Source organism: Cygnus olor, chromosome 21, assembly GCF_009769625.2.
Source record: "Cygnus olor isolate bCygOlo1 chromosome 21, bCygOlo1.pri.v2, whole genome shotgun sequence".
NCBI classification, from domain to species: Eukaryota; Metazoa; Chordata; class Aves; order Anseriformes; family Anatidae; genus Cygnus; species Cygnus olor.
In genome coordinates this window covers 8,192,187-8,204,391 of record NC_049189.1, presented here as the reverse complement: position 1 = coordinate 8,204,391, position 12,205 = coordinate 8,192,187, and the positions used below count along the sequence as shown (strand labels likewise).

The 12,205-nt window shown below is 54.8% G+C and overlaps 1 protein-coding gene across 4 annotated transcripts in view; it reads left to right on the top strand.

The window, feature by feature from the left end:
* The first annotated feature begins 381 nt into the window (after positions 1 to 381).
* Positions 382 to 12,205, top strand: part of PLEKHM2 (pleckstrin homology and RUN domain containing M2) — a 31,275-nt gene continuing 19,451 nt past the window's right edge. For all 4 annotated transcript variants that reach the window (XM_040533788.1, XM_040533787.1, XM_040533786.1 and 1 more), the window contains exon 1: positions 382 to 511. In XM_040533788.1, coding sequence (XP_040389722.1) covers positions 452 to 511 — 60 coding nt within the window. In that variant the 5' untranslated portion in view covers positions 382 to 451. The remainder of the gene's footprint in view (positions 512 to 12,205) is intronic.

Genomic DNA, 12,205 nt, shown 5'->3' with positions numbered 1-12,205 from the left:
CTCACGGCGCCCGGTGCCATCTCCCCTCACCCCCCGCCACCCCCCGCCCCGTTCTCCTCGGGGCCGCCATTTGGGGCGGGGGCGGCACCGCTGGGCTCCGGGAGGCGGGCGCCGGCTGCGGGGCGGGCCGGGCCCTTCTCCTCCCCCCTGACCTCAGATCCTGGCGGAGCGCGGCGCCGTCACGAGTGCGGCCCGGCCCCGCTCCGCTGCGCTCCCTCCTTCCCCGCCGGCCCCGCTCGCCGTGAGGGGCCTCGGCGCGGCCATGGCGCGCTGAAGCGGCGGAGGCCGCCACCCCGCAGCCGGCGGGCCGGGCCGGGGCCGGGCCGGGGCAGCCGGCAGGACGGAGCCGGCCGGCGGGGGGCGGCGGGGCGGCGAGCGGGCCCGGCGGGCGACCCGGCCCTCGGGTTCCGCCGGGCGGGCGCGGCGGCGGAGGGCGGCGGGAGCCGGCGCCATGGAGCCGGCGGAGGTGAAGGACCGCATCCTGGAGAACATCTCCCTCTCCGTCAAGAAGGTGGGCGGTGGGGCGGCCCCTCCCCGGCCGGGGAGGCCCTGGGTACCCCCCCCCTCCGCTAAATTGTGGCCGGGGGGCCTCGCCGTGGGGCTGGGGGGAGGTCGTCCCACCTCCCCCCCCCCGGACATCTCTGACATCCCTGCGGGACCGCCCCCGCCCGAGGCACGGGTCTGGGGTCACCGCTTTGTGACAGGACCGGGGGGGGGGGATGCGTTTAGGGGTTCCTCTGTGTGGGGATGCCCCGAGGGACCCCCGGGCTGGGAGTCTGAGGTTGGAGGCGTCCTTTTTGCTGGTGCTGTGGGGCCAAGGACACCCCCGAGGAACCCAGTCAGTGGGGCTGGGGGGTCCCCTGGCAGAGGGGGTCTTGGTCATTCTTCCTGCACCCCCTAAAGGGATGCAGCCGGGGTTACCCTGGGACCTCCTCTGTGTCCCTGCTGTCAGGGACGTGCTGGGGTTCCCCCTGGGGCTCCCAATTCCAGGCTGGGGTTTTCCTTTTCACGGGGACCTCTGTGTCTGGGGCGGTCACCAGAGTGGGAAGTTCTGGGCTGGGGCCTTGCTTTTTGTCCTTCCTGGCCCAAATGTGAGCTCTGGCCTTGTTAGAGAAAGGCCAGCAACCGCAAGCTGCGTTGGGGGGAGCGAAGGCAGCCTTGTTTCAGTTTTCATCGAAAGTTCTGGGGGAAAGGAGGCCTTCTGGACTTGCTGACATTTCTCCAGTTACTGGGTTCCTGCTGCCTTTTGAAATTGGCGTTTTTCTGTGATCTGCAACGTGTCCTGACACAGATTCAGCTATGAAAACTTGTTATAAGAAGACTATCATGAGTGAATTTCCAGCACAATTAAGGAAGGGATGATTTGACAGTACCTCCTGGATGTAGGATGGATGCGCAAACCTCTCCCATCCTCTCTCTTTTCCGCTGTCGGTGAGCCTGTCCTCTGGTTTCCATCCTTAATTTCTAGAGGACATTCATTTTTAGGGTGAATCCCTTATCTACCTGGAAATGATGGGATGTTCATCTGGCTCCAAGCTCTGTTATGATACTCTGCAGCTCTGACCTTGCTACCTCAATTTCCCCATGTACATAAGGATACGCTAGTTTCCACTCAGAATTTGTTGGACACAATTTATTTACATCCAGAAAGATCTTCGGGATCCTTGTTTGGAAATGCTGTAAAATCAACATGGTGGGTTTTTTGGTTATTATTGTACTCGAGGAAGGCTCCTTGTCTACAGCTCTGCCAAGACATCTCTGCCTTGACCTGCACTGATCTCCGCCAACTGCTGTCTTGGTCTAGCAGCGAAGAGGGATTTTTGGATTTTTCAGTCCTGCCAGTTTGCTTTCCTGTTCAGTTCCAAGTAGGAAAGCTCAGGGAAACGAAGGAGACATCAGGCTGATGGACCTATTAATACCGTCCCGGTGAAACCAAGCTCAACCACATGGCAAAAGTCCAGCACTGGCACACCCCTGTGTTTTACCCTGGGATGCAATTCTGCTTCCTCGGGGAGACTGCTTCCCTTCAGCAATGGAATTGCTAATTTTTCCCAGCATTTCCCTGTCTGTCTTCATCCCTTGATTCTCTGACATCTTTCTTTTCTCTGTGTTAGTGGGAAGAATAAGATAGTAGGTCAGAGGAGCAGGTACGCCTTCTCCACACCCTCGCTGTGCGTTGGGAGATCCTCATCTCGTTCATCCTCTGCTCCCTGCCTCTTGAGTAATGACTCCTGGTTGCTGGGGTTGTGTCATGAGGTGTGGAGACTTTTCCAAGTATTATCTCTGATTTCAAAAGCTTTCTAGCTGTGTAGGCAGATCACTCCTTACTCTTGCTGTTGTTGCAGGTTTGATTTGTGGAGCAGAGGGTTTGGAAGTGTTTGCGATGATGTGTGTACCTTTCTGCAGTGTTTTTTGGCCAAATAATAGGCTTTCTTCTCTCAGCTTCAGACCTGAGGAAGAGTTTGTGGATTCTCAGTGGTCAAGTTGTTTTAGAAGGAGACCCCACCTCGAGACTGGGTGGAATTGGGACAAAAGCAAACCAGCGCCGAAGGCTGAGATACCTGGTTCCATAGCTGCCTTTGAGTAGCAGCAGAAAGCATGATTTTTCTGAGTAGCACAAGGAGAACCGTCCAGATGCTCATCAGCTTCCCTCTGCCTCAGACAGGGAGCGCAGCAAGCAGCAGCACAGGGCTGGGCAGGGCCCGTACCGCAGAGAGCTGCTCTGGTTTCTTGTGCCCCCATCGTAGTAGTCTTCGCTTGCAGCAGGTCCGGGTGTGCTTCTGAATTCCAGGAGCGGGAGGTCAGGAGGACGTTTTTTTTCAGAGCACAGCGAGTAAATTCTGTACAAATGGACAGCAGAAAAAGTGCTTCAATTCCACACAAACAAGTGAATCCCTCAAACCTCAGTGAATGGGAATATGTAGAAATATCTGAGGGCTAGAACATCAGCTAGAAAAACAGGGGTGCAAACCTCCTCGGTGAGGGTAATTATAAACCGGTGGGTTTCTCTCTGTGATACCCGAGGGCCTGGTAACACACTTCCACCGTACCTCGGAGATCAGGGGTAGTCCTACCCTTGACAGCAGAGGTGTGAGGTCAGGCCTTGGCAGCCAAGAGGGAGGCAGAACATCAAATTTAGAGACTCATAAATTGTCCCTCTAGCTGGAGAGATCTCAGGAGGCTTCAGGAGGGGCTGGGAGAGCTCAGCACTGGCGAGTCGGGTCCCTGCTTCGATTCAAACACACACCCAGGAGAAGTGCGAGGATAGCCTTGATTTCCCCATCTATAGCTTGTCCTCTCTGACCTCCGTGGGAGAAATAAATTACTTCAGAGGGCGATGCTTTTTGCTCTGGTTGTGTGGACGGTGTCGCCCTGTGGCGCTCATTACTTCTGTCTTGTGCCTGTTTCTTTTCTCCTTCCCAACCAAGTGCTCCCTTGCCCTGCTGAGAGGGCTGTGCTCCAGCACAAATTATTGTGCGACTTGATGCCTAGCTCTTATTTTCTTTAACGAGTGAGGGTTTTATTGAGGCAAAAGCTGCAGACGGTCAAGTTTTGGCTGGGTGTGCATTCACCCCTTGGCATGCAGCCTCTCCATGAGGGGTGCAGACCCTTGTCTGCCCTGCTACTAGTTTTCCTCCAGCAGATGTTACTGTGAGTGGCAGCAGCGGGGCGAGCGCTGCAGCTGAGCTTTTGCTGTGATAAGCACACGAGAAATGCTGACAGCTTCATACCCATCCTTGGCCAACCATCTCCTGGTAGCTCTGAGTTATCACAGATGAGCTGATCCACGCCGAAGCTGGTAGCGTAAACATTTTTTGTTCTTTGTTTGGCTTTCCGTGCTGTCCTGGACGTTGCAGGGGGTTAAGGAGAGACTTGTTGCTGCCTTGTCTGTGGTTAGGTGGCCAGAATGCAGAGTTCTTAAACAACGCTCATCGCTGCCAATTCGGGGAGCTAAACTTAAATTCATAAAGAGCTCAAAATCCAAGATTCTGGGGCTCTTCTCTGTTTTTCAGGCTTTCTTTGTGGCTTTGAAGGACACATTACCACAAACAGCTGATCCTTGGTGCATGTCAATCAGGTGGAGTGTTTTTTTTTGCCGATGTTGCAAGAGTTCTTGCCAGAAGCTCTGGCTCTGCTCCGTTTATGCATGACTTCGGGAAAGTTTCCACTTCCCCCCACAGGCAGGGGTGCCAGTGAATTAATGCTGTGCCATTTCTGCCTGTCTCCACATCTGATTTTCAGCTCCGTACCAGTGAAATGCCATTGCAGCCCCCCAGGCTCCCTGAACTCTGCTCTGCAGCATCTCCTGCGCAGCGAGGGAAGGGAGAGCTGGGCACGGCTTGGTCCCCCCATCCTGGAGAGGAGCAGGTAGTGCTGGAGTGGAGCATCCCTCGCCAAAACGCAGAGGGGATGCGCCCCCCCCTTTTGGGGGGGTGGGTTGATTTAGCCAAGCTGCCGTGACACTGAGGTAGCAGTTCCGGAGATGTGAAAGAGCCTGAAGAGCGGCTTGCCTCCTGCTTCCCGTTGAGGGGCACCTCGCTGGCTGTAAGACCACAGGGGTTTATCTCTGTCAGGGTATTTCCTCTCGCTTGTTTGTGTTTGCTCCAAGCCACATCCGCTGTTGCTGCTGGGAGCACGCAGCAGGAATTGACATCCGTACGTGCGCAGCGCTCCTGCTCGCAAACCTGTACCAGGCTCACCGGCTGCCAGAGTGCAAGGACGGGGCTGGATCTTCTCCCTTCGCTGAAGCCAGCAACGATTTTGTGGAGCTGCGAATACACGAGGATCTCTCAGGTGCTTCAACGCTCGCAGCGCAGACGCTCTGCGCATTTTGGGCATCCTCTAAGGGCTTTGCCACTGCTTGGCGAGCAAACAAAGCTGTTTGCTGTGGTCCGGCTGACAGTGCAGCAGTGAGGTCCCGTGAGTATTTCAGGGCTTTTTTCTCAAAATTCCTAATGTGTCCTGACACAGGACACAGGCCTGGTGATAATACAACTGCCGGCAACAACCTGGTAAGAGGATTGGATTCTGTGGGTACTGAAACTGACTCTTTATGCCAAGGGGAGGCATTTCTCAAAATCAGCTCAGGACCTGCTGATGGACAAGGCTATGATAGCCTTTTTTATGGGGGGGGGGAGGGAAAATCTGTTTGTTCTTTTCCTGCTAGCACAAAGCATTTTGCTGGGAGAGAAGTTGGTTCAGGAGGCCAGGTTTTGGCAGTGGGTTTTGTAGAAGGAGCAGCACGCCATGCCTCTGAGGCAGCCTGCCTCCGATTTCGTGAATTCTGTGAGCGTGACGCGGCTGCTGAGCGGTTCCAGCTTTTCCCACTTCTGATACCCTGGTCCAAGAGGAGTAACCCAAACAACTTGGTGCCAGAAGACTTTGTCTGCAGGGGGAGATTCAAAGCGCTGAATGCCTGGAGTGTGAGTAAGCAGCAGCTATCTGGGAGAGCAGCACCGTTACAGGGCACAAACCCCCTGTGCTCGCTTGTTTTAGTGTGTTTACCAACTGGACTTGTTTTTCCCTCCTGTGAAATCTGTTTTTCTGTTGTGCCGAGCATGTGACCTTTCCGTCCGCCTTCAGCTAACGCAGGGATCCTGTTCCTCGGCAGCTGTGTGCAGTCCCAAAGGTTCTGCTGGCCACGTCTGACAAAAAGCACCGCTGGCAGGCAGCTTCCCCCCAGCCTTGCTAGCCAGCTCTGTGCCCATTCCCTGCTCACCACTGCAGAAATAATGAGCCTCAAACGAAGGAAAGCCCTGGAAAAAGCCTTTGGGGTGTGGGAGCTGACAAGTGTACGTGTCCCAGGAGGTGACAGTCTTACTGGGTTGTGCTCAGCTGGACAAATGTTGCAAAGCTCCGTATTTCTAGACATGAAGCATCCTTCCTGTGGGTTTCAGCTTTGCCTCTTTCAGGCTTCTGTCTCTGCACATCACGAGCATGCTTTCTCTTAAGGCTGCTCTAGCAGCACTGGCGGTGCCTCAAGGTGCTGATGCGCTTCGTCAGGAAAGTGCCAGCACCCAGGCAGGGGGTGCTGAGTCCAGGGTGAGAAGCTGAGCTCTGAGGCCAGTGCTGGTCTGGAAGCTTTTTGTAAGAAATGTTGAGTCAGGTCACGCGTGCAACCCCCAGGACATCCTGCCAGAGCTGAAGTTTCTGGGCTCTAAGTTGTGTTGTACAGGTTTCTTTCTGGATTGGTAAAGGGAGCAGCAGGACAACATCCCTGCCTTGAAATTCAGCCCACTTCTGTAGGTGGTACGGAGGTTGCAGAGGAGTTTGGCCTCCCCTTTACCATTTGCCATCGATGTCTGTACTCTCCTGAGCAGGCATGAGAGTGCCGACTGTGCCTGGCTGTTTATCCATCTTAAGTGTCTGTCCTGTCCCTTGCTGATGCCTCTTCCCTTGGGGCTGGAGCTCCAGGTTTGTTTCTTGAGGGTGATCTGCTGTGGGTGAAGCCCCAGACTTCACGCCAAGACCCAGAGCTGTCTTCCTTGATCGGAAGTTTTTAATCACATTTCCAGACAGCGTTGCAGGCTGCGTTCATGGGAAACCACGGGGTTTTGCCCTTGCTGCATAGGGCTGTGCTGTCCGGTAACGTGCCCCAGCTCCCAGCCAGTTGAGCAGTGCGGTGGAAGTGCAGGTGCTGGGAGCAGGCTTGGGGAGGTTCTGAGCCTTGCGGATTTTGCAAGGGTTTGCATCTCCGAAACACTGCCCGCAAAGAAAGCCACCTCCTTGATAGACCGGAGGAGCTCTTCCCAGCCGGTCGGGAAGGCAGCAAGAGAACAGGAATGGAGGCAGAAAGAAGGCTGCAGCAATCTGTGTTACGTTTTGGCTGTCTGCTTGCTGCTTTGTGGTGTTCCTTTTGTTTTGCTTCCTCGCAAATGGGGAAAACCCCTTGCCAGTCCTTGTGCTGTGGCTGGGAAAGTGGGGCTTTGAAGCGTCCCTCGCCTTTCCCATACAGCGAGTACAGTGGCTGGGGTAGGAGCTGAGCTGGAGGAATGCAAGGGGTTTCCCGATGGGGCTGTTTGCTTTTCTTCTTCAGTGTTTGTCTTGCCAGGGAAATGCCAAGCAGAACAAGGGAAACGAGCTTGGTGCTGGAAAGCTGCTAGTGAAGTATCTGCAGGCCAGATGTGTGAAGGGGAGGTGAAGGCTCGGCTGGACTGTGGCCAGCCGTGAATAGTGCAGGCGGGTCCGGAGTCTGGATTTCAGCCAGGTCGTGGGAGTGCTGGAGAGATTTCAGAGCACCACCACGAGAACGATTCGGTTTGGAGAATGGGCTCCAGTGTGGCGGCCGCAGCTCGGCTCACTCGGTTTATTCAGGAGAGCGGTGCTGGTCCCTGCATGGGGGTTACCTGCAGACACAGGAGGTAAGGACGTTTTGATCTAAATGCCAGAAATCCCAGGAAACGAGGACTCAAGGAAGACTCCTTCGATCTTGCTGATGACATTCTCAAGAGGAGGATAATCAAAAGCCAGAGCAATTTTGTGGCCTCAGCATAACACGGAGGCTGCGAGGCGTGAGTGGGTGTTGTTCTCACAGCCATTCCTGGAAACGTGGCCCGAGGGGCAGTGCTGATAGCTTGGTTTGGGTGCTGCGGGTCTCCTTCCGCGTGGACCTCGGGGTTGAGCGCGTTACCTGGATGGTTCTGCAGCCCTGCATCAAGAAGCAAGTCCTTGTCAGGACTCGTGAAGGACCTGGCTGTTTCCTTGAAGCCCAGCTGGTCTGCACGTATCTCCACAGTATCTTCCTGTAGTGTTCCGGGAGGTGACAGCATCTTTAAGAACATTCCATTTGAAACAGCTACCAGCGCATCAAAGCTATTCCTCAGCCTGATGAACACCGACGATCCCTCCTTTTGTTGGGGTAACCAGTGCAAAGCAGGGATGGAGAGGGGAGGACCTGACCAGTGGGGTTTTTGGCATCTCTCCTTGCGCTACGAGAACACTGCAAATGGGCCTGGAGAGCTGATGCAATTAGTAGGCTATAAAACTGTGCAAGGAACATCCTTTCTTGTGTGTGCCAGCATGGGGTGTGGCGTATTACTACAAAAAACATGCCATTTACAATCAACTCTTGATTAATAAACAGTAATTAAATCCACCCTCTCCTCAATGGGACGAGGTGCAGCACGAGCTCTTCCTTTATTCCCCTCCACTCAAATAAGCTTTCTTTCCCCTTTGGACAAACACCCTTCTGCTCTGCTTTCTTCTCGAGTGTGTTTAACTTGCCAACCTTGAGTACTTGGGCTCAGGAGGAGCTTCGGTAACTGGTTTGCCGCAGCAGGTTTTGCTCCACGCTGTTGCAACACCAGCGGATGCGTTGGGCTGCGGAGTGGTCTCAAGCTGACAGACGCTCTTGGTGGATCGCAGGGATGCCTTCTGGATGCCGACAGCACTTATTTTGGCTACAGGAATGTCTATAAATAGCCCCGGGCTGAGAGTCGAGGCGTTTGCAGGGCACTGGGTGCTGCATGAGTCCTCCGCCCGAGGCTTCGGCCATTCATCCTGGCACCCGCCTGGTTTTAGGGTGCAGAGGGGCCGAGGGGGAAAGCTTCTCGCTGGAACCCCCCGAGATGAATGCTCTGCAGGAGCGTTGTTGTGTTTGGTTAATTCTTTTTAACCTTACTGCTTGTCTCCTTCCTGGTGCTCCTGGCTCCAGCCCTTCTCGCTGCCCGGGTATGTCAGGGAGCTGCTTTGTGGATGCTTCACATGTGAAGAGCTGGAGTTTGATCACCACTTCCCGAACAGGTCCGTCCACCACGCAGTGATTAGGGAGAGCTTGCTTTCAAATTGTTTGTTTGTGTTTTATAGCAATTTGCAGGAGAGAAGTAAACACAGCAGATAAATGCATGGTAACTCAGAGGTGGATAGGCGCGTTGCGTATCGCGTACAGCTCCGCGCACGCTGTGCTGTCCAGCGCTAGCAAGCAGGCAAGTTCCTAGCGTGGCATTTTTCAATGCAGGCTGTTTGTGCTGGAGCAGAGCTGCTTGCTGTGACGGTACAAAGCTTTATTTTTCATTTGGTAGGTAAGTAGGTTTAAACAGACCATCTCTCAGGGCATCTCCACGTGGATCTGTGTTTTAGAAAACCTGCAGGGTCACAGACGAGTGTTAACAACAGTGTGCTGTGCCCCTCACACCCTGCTGGTACCTTCCAGCCCCCTGCAATATTCATGTCTCTGCCGTTTTTTCAGGGCAGTGTCCCAGCACCCCTCCCTGTGCTGCACAATTGGTGTGAGGTCCTGGGAATGTCCATCCTGGGAGAGGGGGCGCGGAGAATGTGTCCGTGGCCTGCACCTCTGCCCCGAAATGTTTGTGGTCTGAATTCCTGCAGATTTCAGGTTAGCTGGATTTGGGGCAGGCCAGGTGCTCTGGGAAATGATGCAACCAGATTTTGCTCCTCGGCTCAGAAACGAGTGCTGGCAGCGGACACACAGCGCATCTTCCCACGGAAGGACTAGCTGGCGCTTTTCTGCGGGAAGCCTGGCCCTTCCCTGCCTTCCGCCTCTGGAGCCAGCTATAAAATGGCCCAGGTGACACAAACTGCTGTCACCGCTCTGAAATGCGGTGTCTTCAGGGCCTGGCATGACAGGGACGCAGTGTCAAGACTCAGCTAGTGAGCAAACATATGAAATAGCTATTTTGCTCATTCTCTTCGGTTTGCTTTGTAGTTCATTCGCTATTTCATCGTACCTCTCCTCTGTATGTGTCTTTCCAAATAGAAGACGCCTCCTGATCAGCTCCTGCAAGTCGCAGCCTTTCGCCACCCTCGCCATAGGGCTGGCTCCACCCCGGAGATCCCAGGGCTTGCTCCGTCTTGTTGCCTCCCCGAGACGTGGGAGCTCAGCGGGGACTCAGCGCTCTCTCTGGGCACCCTGTGCAAAACCCAGCTCCCCGGCTGTACGGTTTAGGCCGCCCGGGCACATCGCATGGCCGGGAGGCAGGCTGGAGACGTGCCCAAGCAAAGAGCTAAACGCGCCGGGACGAGGATGAGGGACGAGGATATGAGGGTCAGGAGGTGAGGGGACCTGTGCTACTTGGAGCAGGCAGGGCTTGGAGCAGGGCAGACCAGCTGCGTTGCAGTCTGTGTGTTTTTTCCCTCCTGCTGATCTCTTTGTGGGGTTCATTGTGGTCCAGCAGCCTGTGCGTGTCCTTTGCTTGGGGCTATAAGCCATTGGCCCTGTTTTCTTCAGTGGGGACAGCAGAAATGTCCCTGTCTTTTCATGCCACGCTGCCTGGAGAACGCAGTGGCACAGCTCTGTGCAGGAGCAGCCCCTCGGTGCACTTCCCTGCGCTGGCACAAGCAGCAGCTCAGACACGGCCGTGACTCAGAGCACCCAAATCGCCTCGGGAGGAGCCACCACGTACCCGCTTCCCGCTCGCAGCACCCCGTGGCCCTGTGACGGCGCACCAGGTGGTCACACGAGCTCGTCCTCTGCCTCCTGACATGGCACGGAGCGGACGTGGGCTGCTTGGGGTGGGTTTGCTCTGAGCAATGAGCAAAAGTTGGCAGTGGGTGCGCTGCAGGTTGGTGCTTGGCCTCTGACTTCCCAAAAAAGCCATGCAGAGTTCTCCTGTTCCCTAACCTACATGAAGCAAGACCAGCGTTGTTGCAACAGTGCTGCCAGTGGCGTTGACTCCTGGGGCAGGAGGGAGGCTAAAGGTAGCGCCAAGCCTTAATATAACGTGGAATCATCCCTTAAAAACTTAGGTCCTTTCATGGGGGAAGAATCAGATTTTCTAAGAAATGGAAAACTATTTTTCCAGAAATACCCAGCTGCCTCTCACCGCTCGGAGATGCAGAGATGAGACAATCCTCTGGGTTCGGCAGCGGTTTGCAAAGGGAAGTGTGCTGAACTTCTGCTGGTGACGGGAGCTGGTCAGTCCATGTAGGAGCTGGAGCGCTGGAAACCATGAACTGGCTGCAGGAAGGACTGTGACAAAGATCTAGGCTATTTTGGGGAAGGAAGGAAAGAAAAAGAGGAAGTGCTCTTTGCTCATCTCTTTCTCTGCACGGAGTCTCTCTCTAAAAGGGAGCTCTTCCAGCTGGCGGCAGAGCTCAGAGTTCCCTCCGCGATGACCTCCCCGAGCTGTGTGCACAGCGCCTGCCTGAGGGGCGCCTTGTTTTTCCCCACTGATGTGGTAAGCTAACGTAAGGCCTGCTTTTATTTTCATTCTTTTTTCCCCTAGCTGTCCCCCACAGCTGCATTTCCTCAAGTGAGCACAGAGCCCGCAGAAAAACCCCAGGCAGACGTTGGGGCCGCAGTGCAGCAGGAGGACCCGCAGCGGAGGGTACCCTAGCCCTCTGCATAGGCAACAGCGTGGCTGGGGCAAGCCAGGATTTTCTGCCTTCAGTTCCTCGCTCACATCCCACAAGGCAGGGGCTTTCCTTCCTGCCTCAGTTTCCCCAAAAAGGGATGTTTTAGCGACTCTCTCCGTTCCAGACAGCTCTTGGAGAGCACGCAGTGTGTGAGCACTCCGTGTTGATAGCATGTGTTGCAAAACAAACCTGGGGATGAAAGAAGGTATTTCTATTTTGTATTTCTTTCCAACTAGTGTAGAAAAGCCACATCCCTGACTCCAGGGGGCTGGAGGAGGATCCTGTTCCCCCAAATCAAGCGGGGCTTATGTGTGAAACCCTTTGTGATCCCTCTTGGCTCCATTTACCCATCGCCTGGGGGATGTGGCTCTAAATTTACATTTTGTTTCCTCCTCAAGTGTCCTTGCTGTGGGAACTGGGAACGTGCTTAAAACGCTGATTGTAGATAGCTCCTGAAATAGTTCTTGAATAGTGGGATTTCAGGGCATTCTCCTCCCTGCTTGGGCCTGGGCTGCCTACTAATACTGTAAATCTTCTGGGACAGCTTCTTCCCCAAAAACGTGTAAGAGCTGAAGAACTGCTGAGCTAGAATGCATTGGCTCTCGCCAGGGTGTAGTGAAAGTCTGTGCACCTACGGGTGGCTCTGCATGCAAACCATTATCGCGCTTTGTGTTCCCCAGGGCATTTATTGCCTTGGCGGGACTGGGACAGATGGATTGTGCTGTGCGATCGGACGAGGGAATTTGGCTGTGATTCTTCCAGCTCAGCAGTTCTTTCCCACGTCAGGGTTGGGACCAGCTCCGTGCAGGAACACGCCTGGCTCTCCCATCTTACCTAAGAGCTGCCTTCCTCCACAGAGATTGAAGATGATCTAGCTTCACCCCCACCTCCT